Genomic DNA, 19,210 nt, shown 5'->3' with positions numbered 1-19,210 from the left:
AAGTTTTACAGTAAAATACATTTTTTTATAGTCTTACTAGTTATATGATCTCAAATTATGGAAGAGAAAGATGAAACAATTCAATATATTACATTGTACTATGCCAGTTATTAAAGAGAGAGGTTGCATCATTCATATCCACATCTCTCTTCTTTGGTCTTTTATTTTATATTTTTCTTCCCAACCCCATAAAGTAAACCCATTTTTAGAAAATCAGATTTGTATGAAAATAGTAATAATGATAGCCAACATTTATTTAGCACTTCACTATGCACCAGGCACTGTGCTAAGCACTTGACAATTATCATCTCATTTGATCCTCACAACAACCTTCGGAGGCAGGTGTGATTATTATCCTCATTTTATAGATGAGTTAAGTCAAGTAAATAGAGGTCAGGTGACTGGCTCAGGTTCACAAAGCTAGTGAGTATTTGAGGCCTCGTATTTGAACTCCAGGCCTAGCATCCTATTCACTTTGCTACCTAGTCACCTAGGTGAACACGAACAGAAATCAAAAACAACAAAAACCCATTGAGCATACGCACTTTGTACAATGCACTGTCTGATGTTGAAGGGGGCGGGGATAATTTTATCATTAAAAAATGTTTCAAGGAATTTATAATCTCGTTGAAAAGACAAAATTTAGGTAATAAGCCAAGATTTAACAAAATCAAACATGAGTAAATGCTGAATGAATGACATAGATAATAAGTGTCAAAGGAATTTAGAAGAGGTAAAGGTTACCGTGGGCTAGAAAGATTTCACAGAGGAAAATGGATTGAACTGGATTTGGAAGGATGAGTAGAATTTAGACAGTCAGAGAGAAGGAGGGGTCACATTTCAGAGTGGATGTTTAAGGTTGGGGTGAAAAGCCATCACAGAGGTAGAATTGAAAGGAACACTTGACTGAATGTGCTTGTATGGGGAGAAAGTAAGAGATGAGGAATCTAAGACAGGACTGGTTTCCAATCAGGGTAATTGGGCTAATAATAGTGCCCTTACATGAAATAAGTCAGGAGGAGGTACAAGTTTTAAGTTGAAGTGCTGGAAAGACAGCTCAGTATAGATGCCCAGTAGACAACTAAAAATGTCAGTCTGGACACTGGCAGAGGTTTGGGGTGTGTGTACATACACGCATACATACACACACATATAAATCTGACTATAATCCACATAGATGTGAAAGCCACAGCCATGAAAATGGATGAGATTACCAACAGGGAGAATTCAGAGAAGTGGGTCAGGGACAGACTCTTTTAGTAGCTTTACAATGAAGGAATAGGTGGAGAAAGAGGTGGGAAAGATTGAGAAGTGGTTAGAGAGGCAGAACCAGATGAGTTCACTGTCATGAAATCAAGAGAAGAGATCTTATTAAGAAGGCAGAGGTACTCAACAGTAGCAAATGTCATAGAATACTTAAAGAAAATAAGAACTGAGAAAAGGCCATTAGATTTGGAAATTAGGAAATTATTGGTAGCTTCTTTCAAACAGCAGTTTCAGTAGAGGGATAAAGGCAGAAAGCATTTGCAAGGGGTCTAGAAATGAGTGCAGTAGAATATAAGCTTCTCAGTGGCATGGGCTGTTTTATTTTGTCTTTGTATGCCCTACTACAGTATTTTAAAATCAATAACAATCAATCACCCAGCACTGATTAATCATCTTCTATGCGCTAGGATAGGAGGAGGGCTGCGAATACAAAAATGAGATAGTCTTTGACTTCAAGGGATTCTACTACAGGGATGTGACCTCTCCAGAGAGAAATGAACACAAGTTATACAGGAGAGTATTGGGATCAGGAAAGGCCCCTAAACCTTAAAAGGATCTAGGAATTTCATGGGATAAAGAGAGAGAGCATTACAAGCACAGGGTTCAACCTGTGTTCAAGTGGGAGACAAAATGTTTATTGGGGGGACGGCAAGTAGGCCAGCAGCATTTGGCTGGAATTAGAGTGACACAGGAGAGTAATGACTCATCAGCCTGGAAATGTGAACTGAAGTGAAAGACTTTAAATGCTGAAAAAATGAATTTGTATTTTATTGTAAAGATAATGAGGAGCCACTGAAGCTTTTTGAGTAGGGGAGTGAAGATTCCTTGTACTTTGGGAATATAAGTTTGGCAGCTATACAGAAGACGGATTGGAAAGAACAGTGATTGAGTGCAAGGAGTCAATTAGAAAGCTATTGCAATAGTTCAGGAGAAGAGTGCTAAGAATCTGGACTAGTGTGAGCATTCTCTGACTAGATAGATGGGGAGTGGCATGGGAGATGTTGAGGGGATGGAATCCATAAGATTTGACAACTGATTGGATATGGGATGGCAAGTGAGAATGAAAAGCTGAAGATGACTCAGGTTTTGAACTTGGGTGAGTAGAAAAATGAAAAAAATGTCAGAGCTTTGGTCAGAAGTAAGAAGTTAGGAGGAAAGGTAGACTTTGAAGGAAAAATCACATAGTATACATGAAGAATTTGAGATGTTAATATGACATCTGGGTGAAATATCCAGTAAGTAGTCAGAAATCATTTGTCAAGTCTTGTCAATGCTACTCTCTTAAAGTGGCCCCCATCTTCCTCCTCCTCTCCACTCACAAAGCCATTACCTAAGAGGTCCTCATTTCCTGGACTCCTACAATAGCCTCCTCATTGGCCTCCCTGTACCTGGTCTTTCTCCTTGCCAATTCATCCTTTGTACAGTGGTCAGTGATGCTCCTAAAGCACATTTCCTGGCAGAAATATCTCCCTACTAACTGAAAACAGAAAATCCTCCATTTGAACTTTACACTAATCACAATCTGGTTGCAGTTTACATTTCCAGGTAGATTACATACCATTCCCTTCTAACATTCTCCTTTATTGCCACACTGGCCTACTTGTGGTTCATCATATAGGAGGTTCCTTCTCCTGCCTTTTGGGCCTTTGCCCAAGTTTGGAATCCCTGTCTGCTCACCTCTGCTCCTTAGAATCCCTAGCCTTAACTAATCCCATCCAACCCCTAATGTCCCCACTCAAAATTACTTTGTATCTTCTTTTGTGTTTACTGTATTTAGTTATATATGTACATGATGTTTCCCCTAACAAGCTCCTTGAGGGAAGGGGTTATTTCTTTATTTTTCTTTTTTTTTTAAATCATTTTTATTTACTATTTTGGTTTTCAACATTGATTTCTACAAGATTTTTAGTTACAAATTTTCTCCCCATTTCTACCCTCCCCTCCCACTCCAAGATGGCATATTTTCTGATTGCCCCGTTCCCCAGTCAGCCCTCCCTTCTGTCACCCCACTCCCCCCCCATGCCCTTTCCCCCTTACTTTCTGGTAGGGCAGGATAGATTTGTATGCCCCATTCCCTATATATCTTATTTCCCAGTTGCATGCAAATACAACTTTTTTTTTTTGATCTGCTTTTAAAACTTTGAGTTCCAAATTCTCTCCCCCTTCCCTCCCCACCCACCCTCCCTAAGAAAGCAAGCAATTCAGCATAGGCCACATGTGTATCATTATGCAAAACCCTTCCACAGTACTTATGTTGTGAAAGATTAACTATATTTTGCTCCTTCCTATCCTGTCTGCCTTTATTCAATTTTCTTCCTTGACCCTGTCCCTTTTCAAAAGTGTTTGCTTTTGATTCCCTCCTCCCCCATCTGCCCTCTCTTCTATCATCCCCCTTTTTTTTATCCCCTTCCCGCTACTTTCCTGTGGGGTAAGATACCCAATTGAGTGTGTATGTTATTCCCTCCTCAAGTCAAATCCCATGAGAACAAGATTCACTCATTCCCCCTCACCTGCCCCCTCTTCCCTTCCAACAGAACTGCTTTTTCTTGCCACTTTCATGTGAGATAATTTATCCCATTCTATCTCTCCCTTTCTCCTTCTCTCAATATATTCCTCTCACCGCTTAATTTTGTTTTATTTTCTTAGATGTCATCCCTTCATATTCAACTCACCCTGTGCTGTCTGTCTATATATAGGTATATTCCCTACAATTACCCTAATACTGAGAAAGGTCTCATGAATTACACACATCATCTTTCCCTGTAGAAATGTAAACAAAACAGTTCAACTTTAGTAAGTCCCTTATGATTTCTCTTCCTTGTTTACCCTTTCATGCTTCGCTTGATTCTTGTGTTTGAAAGTCAAATTTTCTATTCAGCTCTGGTCTTTTCATTGAGAAAGCTTGAAAATCCTCTATTTTATTGAAATTCCATATTTTGCCCTGGAGCATGATACTCAGTTTTGCTGGGCAAGTGATTCTTGGTTTTAATCCTACCTCCTTTGACCTCCAGAATATCATATTCCAAGACCTTTGATCCCTTAATGTAGAAGCTGCTAGATCTTGTATTATCCTGATTGTGTTTCCACAATACTCAAATTGTTTCTTTCTGACTGCTTACAGTATTTTCTCCTTGATCTGGGAGGTCTGGAATTTGGTGACAATATTCCTAGGAGTTTTCTTTTTGGGATCTTTTTTGGGAGGCAATCAGTGGATTCTTTCAATTTCTATTTTACCCTCTGGCTCTAGAATATCAGGGCAGTTTTTCTTGATAATTTCTTGAAAGATGATGTCTAGGCTCTTTTTTTGATCATGGCTTTCAGGTAGTCCAATAATTTTTAAATTATCTCTCCTGGATCTATTCTCCAGGTCAGTGGTTTTTCCAATGAGATATTTCACATTGTCTTTTGATTTTTTTCATTCCTTTGGTTCTGTTTTATAATATCTTGATTTCTCATAAAGTCACTAGCTTCTACTTGCTCCAATCTAATTTTTAAGGTAGTATTTTCTTCAGTGGTCTTTTGAACCTCCTTTTCCATTTGGCTAATTCTGCCTTTCAAGGCATTCTTCTCCTCATTGTCTTTTTGGAGCTCTTTTGACATTTGGGTTAGTCTGTTTTTTAAGGTGTTATTTTCTTTAGTATTTTTTTGGGTCTCCTTTAGCAAGTCATTGACTTGTTTTTCATGGTTTTCTTGTAGCACTCTCATTCCTCTTCCCAATTTTTCCTCTACTTCTCTTACTTGCTTTTCCAAATCCTTTTTGAGCTCTTCCATGGCCTGAGACCAATTCATATTTTTCTTGCAGGCTTTTGATGTAGGCTCTTTGACTTTGTTGACTTCTTCTGGCTGTATGTTTTGATCTTGTCACCAAAAAGATATTCTAGACTCTGAGTCTGTGTCCTATTTCACTGCTTGTTCATGTTCCCAGCCAACTACTTGATCTTTGAGCTTTTTGTCAGGGCATGATTGCTTGTAGAGAGTGTTTTGTCCCAAGCTTTAGAGGCTGTGCTGCTGTTTTCAGAGCTACTTCTACTCCACTGTCACTGCAAGTTCTGCCATAGCAGCACTCCTCCTCCCCCAAGAACTGCCAACCAGGATTGCGACCCAGATCCAAGCAGGGCACAGCAAGAGAACCTGCCTGTGTGCCAGCAAAGCACTCCTTGCATTCCCACTCTGATCCACCGCTTGATTCCTCTCACCATGTGAGCCAGGGACTCCAGAGGGCAGCTGACACTAGAGCTCTGGAAGCAGCCACAGGAGCTTCCTGCTGCTGCTGCCATGCCACCTCCACCACCCCCAGGGCTGCAGCCGGACTGCTCTCTAACCCAGCAGTTTTCCCACTAACCTGCTCTGTGGTCTGGTGTTTACTGCCACAGCTCAATGATTCATGGCCCTAAGGCCTGCTCTGGCCAACTCCCAGTCTGGTCTGTCCTGGCATGGCTGCACTCCTCTCCCAGCACCATATGACCCTTCCCAGTGACCATCCAGGCTCTCCTGGGCTGGAGACCTGCTTCCCTCTGCTATTTTGTGGGTTCTGCAGCTCTAGAATTTGTTCAGAGCCATTTTCGACAGGTGTTTGGAGGAATTTGGGGGAGAGCTTAAGCAAGTCCCTGCTTTCCAGCTGCCATCTTAGCTCCACCCCCAATTCAATTAATTCTTTTTTTGACTTTGTATCCCCAGTGCTTGGCACAGAGCAGGCAATAAATCCCTAATGATTGCCTGTTGAGATGGTAGCTGATAGCTGAATCTATGGAAGGTGATTAGATCACCAAAAGAGAGAGAGGAAAGACTCCAGAGCTTAACCTGGCGCTATACGTACATAACATGTATAAGGAACAGGACATGGATTGGGATCCTACAAAGGACCACAGGATCTAGATTTAGACTGGAAAGTCTTATCTAGTCTACTCCCTCTCTTTATACATGAGCAAATTAAAGTCCAGAGAGGTTAAGTGAGTTGATTAAAGTACATGGAGCTAGGAAACCTCAGATGTGAGATTTGGGCCTAGGTTCTCTGACTCCAAATCCACAACAGCTCTTTCTACTGCACCACACTGCCAACCTAGATCTGAACCCTAGGTCTCCTGACTTCAAGCCCAGGTCTTTACCCATTGCGCCAAAAGGCCTCTATAGGCCTTTCTCCAGTATGTTTCTTAGGGAGAAGCTTTGTAAATTTTATTGCTATAAGCACAGTAAAGGAACTGACACGTCAATAGTAGACTACAGCCAACAGTGAAGATTAAAGCTGTTCCAATCTTTAAATCTCAGTTTGAAGGGCTGGAAGACCCAATTCTTTAGATTTCTATAATGGAATGAAATGTGATAGGCTAGGCACGAGCTTGGCAGAAATATTCAAAATTACTATTCCCAATGGTTTTGAAAGAGTTAGATCTTTTAAAGTCAAAGGAGAAAGCACCAGTGGAAAAGGTAAGATCGAGGTTGCAGGAGAGCGAAGGGATGTGCTTTGGGAAGGCAGGAAAGGATGGGGTAGACGATACAAGTAGTAGAGTTAACTTGGGGAAAAAAAAAAGCTATCTTTTCTTATTCAACAGAAAGGAAGGAAGAAAGGGTGGAGATAAGAGAGGGTTTAGGATGTAGTGAATGGGAACTGAAGGAACTCAGTTCAGTTAGCTCCAATCTTTCGGTCTGAGGTCACTTGCTGACAGCAGGGGTATAAGGTTTAAAGAAACTGTTTCTTGCGGTCGCAGATAAAAGGAACAAAAAGTTCTTCTGAAATACTGATAGCTGCTTCTAAAAGAAAGATCAAATTGCTAGTGTTTGGATAACTTGCTTCCCTTTCCCAAAGTAATAACTTCTCTCCCCTAAATGAAGCATAATATACCAAGGGCCAGCTATATGTTATTATGGGACCTGAATTTAGTGTAAAAAGATGATGATTTGAATTGTGACTTTAGGAAGCCAAGGATATATGTCAAATCAACTGTTATAACCCTAAGTACAAAAGTCATTTAAACATTTTCAGTAGGTGGTTTGTTCTTTCTGTTCTATGACACAGAGAACTTAAAATAAGTATTACCTCCAGATCTGCTTGTTGCTCTAGTTGCTGTACCATTTTCATAGTATTATTCAAAGTAGCACGAATACAGTTCATAGACTCTTTCTGTTCAACAGCAACTTGTTCCAGTTGGGCACACAAAGTCTTATATCGAGATTTCATCATTGACAATTCCTTTAACAGCGTAAGTGGATTTTCCTATATCGGATGGAAAACATAAACAGAAAAGAGAAACCATATTATGTTTAAATAAAAAATGACAATATTCATGTCACAGGATAGCAAATTTTTAGTCATTTAAATGGGTATTTATTCACTACCAAATATATTCAGGATATTATTTAGATATACTTTGTTCCCCTTAATGTGAGAGAAGCCCTGCCTTCAAAGCAGTTATAATGACTTGGTATATACACATGTGTATACATATACACACAGCCATATGCATGTGTATCTACATATAAAATCATACACACACCCAAAAAAACTTAAGTTCTAAAGTCCTACTTGAACGAAACATTATACTAAAAAAGTCTTAACTAAACAGAAGCAAACCCTTTGACCCACGCTGCTACTAGACATATACTCAAGAGGCTGAAGAACAAGGGAAAGGTCTCATATATACAAAAATATTTTGGAGTTGTGATTTTCTGTTATAATAGTAAAAAACTGGAAGGAAAAGTAGGTATTCACTGATTGGGAAATGACTGAATATACTGGGGCATATGAATGTAAAGGAAAAATACTATGGTGCCATAAGAAATGACAATCATGAAGCATATAGAGAAACCTTGTGAGATTTATATAAACCGATCCAGAGTGAGGTAAATAGAGCCAGAAGAACATTTTCCATGATCACAATAATGTAGAGGAAAACATCACTAAAAGATTTGAGTGTCAGCAAATGCAGTGATGAGAAATTGTGACTTCAGAAGACTTGATGGTAAAGGATGCCTCTTGCCTATCAGCAAAGAGTTAACGAACAATAGTAGGTGCAAAATGTAGTAAGAGTTTTCAGATATGACCAAAGTATTGATTAGTTTGCTTGTCTGTATTTATTTGTTACAAGGGATGGTTCTATTTTGGGAGGGGAGATTGCCATTGGGAAGTTATAGTAATGTTTAAAAGAAATCAGTATCAATAAAACATGCTTAAAAATTGATTTACCACCTCAAAAAGAAGTTCAATTGAGGGTACACTAAATGCTACTTGTCACAAGTAAATTTTCTGCCCTTTTTGCAAGTGTGCATGTGAATTGCTAGTTATGGCTTTGCAGCCCTTTTATTAATTCTTTGTTATTTCCCCATATTAGCAGTTCCAAATTGTCAATCTCCTGAGCTTCTAGTCCCAACCACCTGCTACCCTCTTTTGGTAGACTACCTTACCTTCTGCTTTATAAAGGAACTTGAAAACATCCAGCAGAAGCTCAGTCTTCTTTTCTTATTGTCCCAGGATGTTCATTTCCATGTCAATACTCTCATTCCTCCCTTTTAGCTCGGAGGAATAGATTGTTTTCTCCTTTCACTAGCAAATTTCACCATTCTTATACCTCCTCATCTCTGATACTTTAATTATCCCTCTTCTTCAGAATATTCTCAGTTCAAATAGGGTCTCCGACACGTATTAGAGCTGTGTGATCCTGTGCAAGTCTCTTATCCTCTGCTAACTTTGGTTTCTTCAAATATAAAATAAGAGTAATAATAATATCACCTATTCCCCACAGTTATTGTGAGGATAAAATGAGATAATATTTGTAAAACACCTAGCACAGTGCCTGACACATAGTAGGCTCTCAATGCTTGTTTCCTTCCTTCCTTGCCCTTAGCTTCAACTGGGATTAATATCAAACCACTATCATAACTGACATTTATATAGAACACTAAACATTTGCAAAGGATTATACTTGTTATCTAACAGGAGTCTAAGAACTACTCTGTGAGAGATGTCACCTCATAACTATCAGACTGGCTAAGACAATAAAAAAGGAAAATGACAAATGCTGGAGGGGTTATCAGAAAATAGGCACACTGATGTACTATTAGTGGAGCTATTAATTGTTTTATTTTTTTCAATTACATGTAAAAACAATTGTTAACATTCAGTTTTAAAAATTTGAGTGCCAAGTTCTTTCCTTCCCTGCCCTCCCCCTCATTGAGAAGGCAAGCAACTTGAAATAGGTTGTACATGTGCAGTCATGCAAAACATATTTCCATATTAGTCATGTTGTGAAAGACAACACAGACCCCTCCCCCCCCCCAAAAAGGAAATTTTTTAAAAAGTATGCTTTGATCTGCATTCAGACTCCACCAGTTCTTTCTCTGGAGATGGAAAGCATTTTTCATCATAAATTCTTGGATCATTATATTTCTGAGAATAACTAAGTCATTCACAGTTGATTATTGTACAATATTGCTGTTACTATATACACTGTTCTCCTGGTTCTGATCACTTCACTTTGCATCAGTTCATATAAGTCTTTTCAGGTTTTTCTAAAAGTACCCTGCTCATCATTTCTCAGAACATAATGAAACAATAATACATTTTCAATGGAGATTAGTAGGGAAAAATATGGTTGCTATACTAGTAATTAAATAAAACCACAAATGAACATTTTTTTTACTTAGATGCTGATGCCTGAGAATTTTAAAAATAGATTTTATCGATACCATTTTTATACCACCTAGAGTTCACACTGCATCTCCCCTTTCCCATTCATAGAGAGCCACTCCTTATAATAAAGTGTGAAAAAAAGAAGCAAAAAAACTTCACAAAAGTAAACAACATATTTTTAAAAGTCTGACATTATACACAGTGTTCTATAACCATGGTTACCCACTTCTGCAAAGGAGCCAGGTTAGGGGTTAGGGGATATTAGAGAGGAAGGAGGAAGCTGATTTAATTAGATCTGGATGGATGAGAGAGAGAGTGAGTGTTTTGTGGAGATTCTGAAGAAGTCTTTTGGATATGTTCAAGAGCCTCTCATGTTAATGGAGCTGATTTTTTAAATCTTGTCTAATTTCACTTGAGACTATATAGCTTTTTTTCCTTTGATCCAGTTGTGTCATTAACACTACTCTTTACACTTAACAGCTCTTTGGAGATAATGTTTTAGCTCATGAATGCAATGAAGAGAAGATGGAATAATGGGGAGATTTTCCTGACATAACAGGGCAAGAAATGGGAGAGAAGGAACAAAAGGATGTGTGCCTATGAATGGGAATAAGATTGCTTAAGTAAGGTGGCATTAGATAATCAGTGAAAGAAAAGGAGGAAACACCAAATACATACTAACTCCCTTAGAAGAAAGAAGGTAGTAGGGAAGATAGAATGGACTAGATCACTCAACTTAAGAGCTAGAGGAAACTTTTAGAAGATCATGAGGAAACTGAGCCCCAGAGAAATGAACTGCCCAGTTGTATAAGTAATAAGTAATAGAGCTTATATTTAAATTTGGATCCTCTAGTTTCAAATCCAGTGTTTTTCCAGTATAACACACAGCCTTGCCCATACAAATTATGAGGAGCCAACACTGAGCCAAGACAACGAGGTTATGAACTAAGGAGAGTCATAAGAAAGAGGAGAAAGGGAACAGGAAAGAAAAATCGGGCCTACTGAATTCTAAGAATTCTTATGGGTACTTGCTTCCTAAAAATCTCAAGAGTCCTGTCCATCTCAGAGATTGCAATTCTAATCCCCATTATTTCTGCAGTGAGGGTACAATTCAGTACTCATAGGTTTTCTTATTTCTAGATATCTCTAGAAAGTATCTTGTGTCAATTATCTACATCCTGTCATTCTCTGCTACTAACAAGATTATACTGAAGGACACAGCTCTAGAATAATGAACTATTAAAGGAGAAATGGAGTGAAGGATGTTGTCAAAGAAAAGCATGTTTGAAAAAAGAACAAATGGCTTGTACATCTCACTGGTATGCTCTTAATCCTAAAATCATAAATTTAGAGCTAGTAGGGACCTTAGAAACCATCTAAGCCAGGGATGAGGAACCTGTGGCCTGAAGGCCACATGTGTCCGTCTAGGTCCTCAAATGTGGCCCTTTGACTGAATCCAAACTTCACAGAATAAAACCCCTTAATAAAAGGATTTGTTCTGTAAAACTTGGACTCAGTCAAAAGGCCACGCCCAAGGATCTAGAAGGCCACATGTGGCCTCAAGACTGCAGGTTCCCCATCCCTGATCTAAGCCAACCCCCTCATTTTAGAGATGAAGAAACTGAAGCCCAAAGAGTTGAGGGAAGTGACTTGCTTGAGATCACATGGGGTAGTAAGTCAGAGACAAGATTAGAAAACCTCAGTCCTCTAATTCCAGAATCAGTTCTATTTCCACTATGCCTCTCAAGGGAAAGTGAAAAACGTCCCTGTATGTTAGATTAACCTCCTTCGGAGAACTTATTGGAAGACTGGGACAAAAGGTGACTCTTGCGGTACATCGAGATTGGTATAGTACATCGAGATTGGTATTTTTGGAAGGAACATTCAGAATTACAATCTTACAAAACATGGTGTTAATGTGATTAAAGATCTTCCCCTGCCCATTAATCCCCTTAATAAGTCTCAGGTGGAGCTAGTTAAGGGAAGCTTGATTAGGGGAGACTTGTTTGTAGGAAGACCCACACCCTTTTGCTAATTAGGTCAGGAGAGGTGTGAAGCCCTCAGGCCCTAAAAAGGACACATATACTCTGAGGGTAGCCTTAAGCTCTCAGGACTGCAGGAAGAGAGGATGAAGGCAGGAGAACAGCTAGGATTTGTGAGTGAGTGTTTATAGGAAGGCACCAGCAGAGGGGAAGGTTACAGGGGATGGCTTGGCTCCCTACTGCAATATTGCGTTTTAATTTCCTTGCTGTTATAATGAAGTGGACTTACTGGTTTTGGGATACAATTGCTGCTATGTCGAACTGGTGTTATTGGTTTTGGGATTTGATCCTCTGGTGTCTGAATATGTGTTTTACTTCTTCTGTCTTCTATATGGAGAGTTTCTTATATTCTGTGATACAGAACTATACAGGCATATTCATGGTCACCACAGATGTTGTGACACTTGCCTTACAAATATACAAGATCAAATAGCTTGTTACACAGCTGGTATTACCAACAAAATATATGCCATATGATCTAACAGCCACAGAGTAATATCTTATTTCAAAATATTTTTAAACAATACATTTATTGTATGTTACCTCTCCTGACGAATCATCAGGAAGACTTTTCTTGACTTCAAATTCCAGCTTGTGTTGAATGTAATCCAGATCAGATTCTGCTTTCTGGAACTAAGACATGCAAGAGTAGACAAAAAGGTATTAATTTATGAGGCATAAACACATAACCAAAATGTAGCTTGATAGTTTTATTACCCCATTCCTCCCTTTCCCTTAGATTTTTATATGTAATTGAAAGGTCAACACAGAAAAACAATGACTGAAAAGATCAAACAATGTGGTATAAGGAGTCACTGTAAGGTTACATATTTTTGTATTTATATATATCCTTTTCCTGTGAACTAGGAAGGAACTCAAAAGTTCCCAAGAAATACTGAAACTATCCAGCTAACTATATGCTGTTTTTGTTGGAACAATACATGGTTAAGAAACAAGCTGTCCCTCAGTCTTTCCAAGTTTAAATCATTAAGTTATGCTGCATGTTTAGGACCTGAAAAAATTTCTGGGCAACATGTTATCAGAATAGACCAACATGGACTATATTATACAAGAGGAGATTATGCCTTCTCTTTTTAAGAGGAAAAAAAAGTTTAAAACAAATTGTTCAGATATGGCAAATAATGTATTATCTTTTGAGGTAGAGGGAATGAGAAAGTAAAAGGGAAGGAGAAAGCTACTTTCCATTGTGGGGACTTAAAGTAAAATTCAAAATACATTTGATAACCAATGATACTCAAACTATTTGACTGTGACTTAACTATTTTTTTAAATAATACTTTAATTTTTTTCCCAATTACACGTCAGGACAATTTTTAGCATTCATTTTTACAAGATTTTGAGTTCCAAATTTTTCTCCCTCCCTCCCCACTCTTCTTCCTAAAATGGTAGGCAATTTGATATAGGTTTTACATGTGCAATCATGTAAAACTTATTTCCATATTAGCCACAGTTGTGAAAGAAAAAACAGATCAAAAGGAAAAAAAACATGAAAAAGAATAAAGTAAGTGAAAAAAGTATGCTTCAATCTGCATTCAGAGTCCTTTATCTGGATATAGATAACATTTTCCATCATGAGTCCTTTGTATTTGTCTTGGATCACTGTGTTGTTGAGAAGAGCTAAGTCATTCCTAGTTGATCCTCACATAATATTGCTGATACAATGTACAATATTTTCCTGGTTCTCCTCATTCCACTTTGCATCAGTTCATTCAAGTCTTTCCAGGTTTTTCTGAAATCTGCTTGCTAATCATTTCTTATTGCGCAACAGTATTCCATTACATTCATATAACACAGCTTGTTCAGCCACTCCCCAATTGATGGGCATCCCCTCAATTACCAATTCTTTGCTACCACAAAAAGAGCTACTATAAATAATTTTGCACATCTAAGTCCTTTTCCCTTTTTTATGACCTCTTTGGAATACAAACCTAATGGTGGTATTGCTGGATAAAAGGGTATGCACAATTTGGTTGCCTTTTGGGCATAATTCTAAATTGCCCTCCAGAATGGGTGGATCAGTTCACAACTCTACCAACAGTCCATTAGTGTCCCAATTTTCCAACATTCTCTCCAACATCGGTCATTTTCCTTTTGTCATTATTAGCCAATCTGATAGGTATGAGATAGACTTACAACTATTATTAACCAAGAAAACTATTACTAACTTGTTTTCTTTTGTAGAGAGAGCCTAGTATATAACGTAATATAAACAATACAAAGTCTTAAAGGGTTGCATGTTACACATGTAGCCCAACAGTTAAAATTTTAGGTATCAACGGTCTGTATATCTGGGAAGGACCTATGTTGCTGGTAGTGCTCAAAAAGGGAAAGCTACTGCTATTGGGGCGGGAAAAATGTTCAATAACTTAATAGAGAAAAAATTCAGGAGATAATAGAAATGAATGTTGTTCCTGTAGCAAGTAGCAAAGACCTAGAAATAAAATTTTGTGTACCCATTAACTGGGAAAGGGCTAAACAAACTGGTAAATTAATAATGGAATATTATTGAACTGCATGAAATCAATATGAAGAATCTAGGAAAACATATGAATTAATGCAGAGAAAGTAAAAAGAATCAAGAGAAAAATATTCAAATATTTATAATGACATCAAAGCAAAAAGAAAGAGAGGAGGGGTGGAAGAAGGGGAAGGGGGAAGGAAATGAAAAGAAAGAAACAATGATCCCTAATCATCTTGACCAAGCATGGCTCTGGGAAAAAGCTGAAAAAATTTACCTCCTTCTTTCATTGCAGAGGTATAGGACTTATGGGTATGGAACACTGTCTACATACACTATTAGACACAAGCTGATATGTTGGTTAGTCCTATTGAACTACTTTTTTAAAACCTATTTTCTTTTAAAATCTTTATTACAAAAGATGGGTCAATGGATAGCGGAGGAGGAAGAGGGATAGATTTCAAAAGTAATCACATAAAAACTAAAAACATCCATAAAAATAAGATCAAGTTTATAAAACAGAATGTCCTTTCCCCTCATCACAAGCATTATCTTTTCTCTTTGGAGGTATGCTAGCCTAACTTGAGCATATAGGTGGCAAATAGGAAAGGGGAGAAAAAAAGAACAGATTCATATTCAACAAAAAATGATGAAACTGCACTAATGAGATCCACTACGAATTCATGTGACATAATCTCAAGTGGGCTCTCACTGATACAAGGCGATGCTTTTACGCCTCCCTAACTAACCCGCTGTCCGACTCAACAGAGTAGCTTTTCCAGATCTTTTTATCCCTCTTCAAACTTCTACCATGGATCACCTTTTCCCAACCTTCTCAGCTGAGAACCTTGCCTCATATTTCACCAAAAAAATTTGAGGCTAATGACTGAGAGGTTCCTCTTCTCCTCTCCAACTTACGTCTCCTAAGATGCCTTCTGCCATTTAATTTCACTTTCACCCTTGTCTCACTTAATGAGACGGCCCTTCTCCTTGTCAAGGCGATCAAGTGATCCCATTCCATCCCTTCTCCAGCAGATTGTTCCTTCTATTATCTCCAGTCTCTCCTTGGCGATTGGTTCCTTCACTACTTCCTATAAACATATTCACATCTCTCCCGTAATAAAAACACCCTTCACTTTGATCCATTCATCCCCATCAGTTATTGTCCTGTATGTCTTCTGTGCATAAATTCCTTTTGAAGGCCTTCTAGGCTTAAGCCAAGCTGGCAGAATAAAAGTAGGGACTCACCTGGGCTCTCCTAAATTCCCCTATAAATAACTTTAACTTTGCAAAGTGAATTCTGGAGTGGCAGAACCAACAAAAGGACAGAGTAAAACAATTTTCCAGCCCAAGACAACTTAGAAGGTCAGCAGGAAATGTCTGTCTCACTGGAGTGAGAATGGAGCACAGTCTAGCACAGGCCATGCCCTGGCAAGCTAGTACTGGGCTGGAGAGGGGACAGGGACTGAACTGGAAGCAGAGAGGCTTCTGGAGCTCAGTCCACAGATGGAAAGGGGTCAGATAACTGAACAGAAGGACATTATAGGGGACCCCTTGCTGGCACGGGTGCAAGACTCTGTTGCACTGCCTGTACATGGTTCCAAGTTGCAATCCCTAGGTGAAAAGAGACACTAGCACATTAGAGCATATCACAGGGCGGTGGGGACTCTGGTCAGAGTTCCAGGGCAGAAAAGAATGTTTATGGTAACTCACTGAACAAAGCACAGGCCAGGAGAACAGTAACTAGATCATTCCATCTTGGAAGAACTGAAAACTTACAGACACCCAGACCTAACTCTGAAAACAGCAGAAGCTTGGCAAAGTGCCCGCTCCAGTCTGGGAGCAAAGCCCAACTTTTAACTTAACTTAAAGTTAAAAGTCAAGAAATAGACTGGAAAAAATGAGCACATAATAACAGCAACAACAACAACAAAAAAGAACATGACCATAGAAAGTTATTATGGTGACAGGGAAGATCAAAACACCAAACTCAGAAGACAATAATGGCAAAACAGCTATATCCAAAGCCTCAAAGAAAAGAATTCATGGAAGAGCTTTAAAAAAAAAGATGTTAAAAATCAAATAAGAGAGGTAGAGGAAAAATTGGGGAAAGAAGTGAGCGATGCAAGAAAATCATGAAAAAAGAGTCAAATAGCTTGATAAAGGAGGCACAAAAAATACTGAAGAAAAAAACACTTAAAAAATGAGAATAGGCCAAATGGTAAAAGAGGTACAAAAATCCACTGAAGAGAAGAATGCCATAGAAATCAGAATTGCCAGAAAAAGACATACAAAAATTCATTGAAGAGAACTCCTTAAAAAGTAGAATTGGCCAAATGGAAAAGGAGGTATAAAAACTCACTGAAGAAAATAATTCCTTAAAAATTAGAATTGGGCAAATGAAAACTAATGACTCCATGAGACATAAGGAAACAATAAAATAAAATGAAAAAATGTAAGAAAATGTGAAATATCTCATTGGAAAAAAACAATTAACCTGAAAAGTACATCTAGGAGATGTAATGTAAGAATTTTTTGGACTACCTGAAAGCCATGATTAATTGAAAGAATCCACCAATCACCTCCTAAAAGAGATCCCAAAATGAAAATTTCCAGGAATACTATAGCCAAATTCCAGAGCTCCCAAATCAAGGACCAAAATATTGCAAGCAGCCAAAGAGAAACAATTCAAATATCATGGAGCCACAGTCAGGATAACGCAAGACTTAGCAGCTTCTACCATAAAGGACTGGAGGGCTTAGAATATGATATTCTAGAAGTAAAGGAACTAGGACTACAACCAAGAATCACCTACCCAGCAAAACTGAGTATAATCCTTCAGGGGAAAAAATGGACATATTTAATGAAACACAGGACTTTCAAGCATTCCTGAAGAAAAGACCAGAGCTAAAAAGAAAATTTAACTTTCAAATACAAGATTCAAGAGAAGCATAAAAAGGTAAATAGGAAAGAGAAATCATAGAGGTTCAATAGGGTTAAACTGTGTACATTCCTACATGGGAAGATGATACTTGTAACTCCTAAGAACATTATCATTATTTGGGCAGTTAGAAGGATAAGTGTACATAGACAGAATCCATGGCTGTAAGTAGCCTATAATGGGATGATATCCAAAATAAAACAAAGGGGTGGGAAAGAAGGATGGCTATGACGGGATATCAAAGAAAATGAAATTAAAGGGTGAGAAAGAGGGATGGGTGAGAAAGAGGGATGAACTTGGAAAAGGAGGAAGGGAGAGTTAGAATGGGGTAACTTATCTCAGATAAAACAGGCACAAAAGTGCTTTTACAGCAGAGGGAAAGTTGGAAGGGTGATGGACAACATTTGAACCTTACTCTCATAGGAACTGGCTCAAAGAGGAAGTAATATACACAATCAGTTGGGAATAGAAATCTATCTTACCCCACAAGGAAATAAGAGGGAAAGATTTTAAGAGAAGTAGGAGAGCTGATAGAATGGACGGCAGATTGGAGGTGATGGTCAGAAGCAAAAACACTTTTGAAGAGGGACAGGGTGAAAGGAAAGAGAACAGGATAAATGAAAAAAAAAGATGGAGAGAAATGCACAGTAATCATAACTGTGAAAAAAATTTCTACAGCAAGCTTCTTTGATAAAGGCCTCATTTCTTGAAAATATAAAGAACTGAGTCAAATTTATAGGAATACAAGCCATTTCCCAATTCATAAATGGTCGGGGCACGTGAGTAGGCAGTTTTCAGATGAAAAAAATCAGTTATATATAGACATGAAAAAAATGCTCTGAATCACTATTGATTAGTGAAATACAAATTAAATAACTCTGAGGTATCACCCTCACTCCTATCTACCACCTCACACCTATCAGATTGGTTGATATGATACAGAAAGAAAATGACAAATGCTGGAGGGGATGTGGGAAAACTGGGACACTAAAGCACTGCTGGCAGAGTTGTTAACTGATTTAAGCATTTTGGAGAGCAATTTGAACTATGCTCAAAGGACTTTAAAAGTGTGTATACCCTTTGACAAGGAATACCACTACTAGGTCTGTATCCCAAAGAGATTAAAAAAAAAGACCATACATAGACAAATAATTATACCTGCTCTTTTTGTGGTGGCAGAGTTGGAAATTGAGGGGATGCCCATTAATAGGGTAATGTCACAAGTGGTGACATATGATTATGATGAAATACTATGTACTCTAAGAAATGACAAGCAGAATGCTTTCAGAAAAACCTGGAAAGACTTACATGAACTGATGCAAAGTAAAGTGATCAGAACCAGGAGAACAGTATACACAGTAATAGCAATATTGTCCAATGATCAACTGTGAATGACTTAGCTATTCTTAGCAATATAATGATCTAAGACAATTCTGAATGACTTACTGATGAAAAATGTAATCCACCTCCAGAAAAAGAACTGATGGAGCCTGAATGCAGATCAAAGCATACTTTTTAATACTTTATTTTTCTGGGATTTTTTTTTTGGTCTGTGTTTTCTTTCACAACATGACTAATATGGAACTGTGTTTTGCATGATAACACATTGTATAACCTATTACAAATTGCTTGCAATGAGGGAGAACTGGGAGAGAATTTGGAACTCAAAATTTTTTAAAAAGAATGTTAAAAATTGTTTTTACATGTAACTGGAAAAAAAAATAGGTCCTCTACAATCAATGTCTCCATTTCCTCTCCTGTTACTCTGTTCTAAACTCTCTACACTCTGTTTTCTGACCTCATCATTCAAATGAATTATTGCATCCAAGTCACTAATGATCTCTCAATTGCCAAATGTA

At 38.1% G+C, this 19,210-nt stretch overlaps 1 protein-coding gene across 1 annotated transcript in view; it reads right to left on the bottom strand.

The window, feature by feature from the left end:
- SKA2 (spindle and kinetochore associated complex subunit 2) overlaps nt 1-19,210 on the bottom strand; it is a 54,198-nt gene that overhangs the window by 9,346 nt on the left and 25,642 nt on the right. Inside the window, exons 2-3 of the mRNA XM_036757863.1 lie at nt 12,475-12,564; nt 7,301-7,477 (exon numbers count right to left, since the gene is read on the bottom strand). Of these exons, the coding sequence (XP_036613758.1) occupies nt 7,301-7,477; nt 12,475-12,564 (267 nt within the window). The remainder of the gene's footprint in view (nt 1-7,300; nt 7,478-12,474; nt 12,565-19,210) is intronic.

The sequence above is a fragment of the Trichosurus vulpecula genome, chromosome 4 (assembly GCF_011100635.1).
Source record: "Trichosurus vulpecula isolate mTriVul1 chromosome 4, mTriVul1.pri, whole genome shotgun sequence".
NCBI classification, from domain to species: domain Eukaryota; kingdom Metazoa; phylum Chordata; class Mammalia; order Diprotodontia; family Phalangeridae; genus Trichosurus; species Trichosurus vulpecula.
This window is presented reverse-complemented; position numbering and strand designations above follow the sequence as displayed.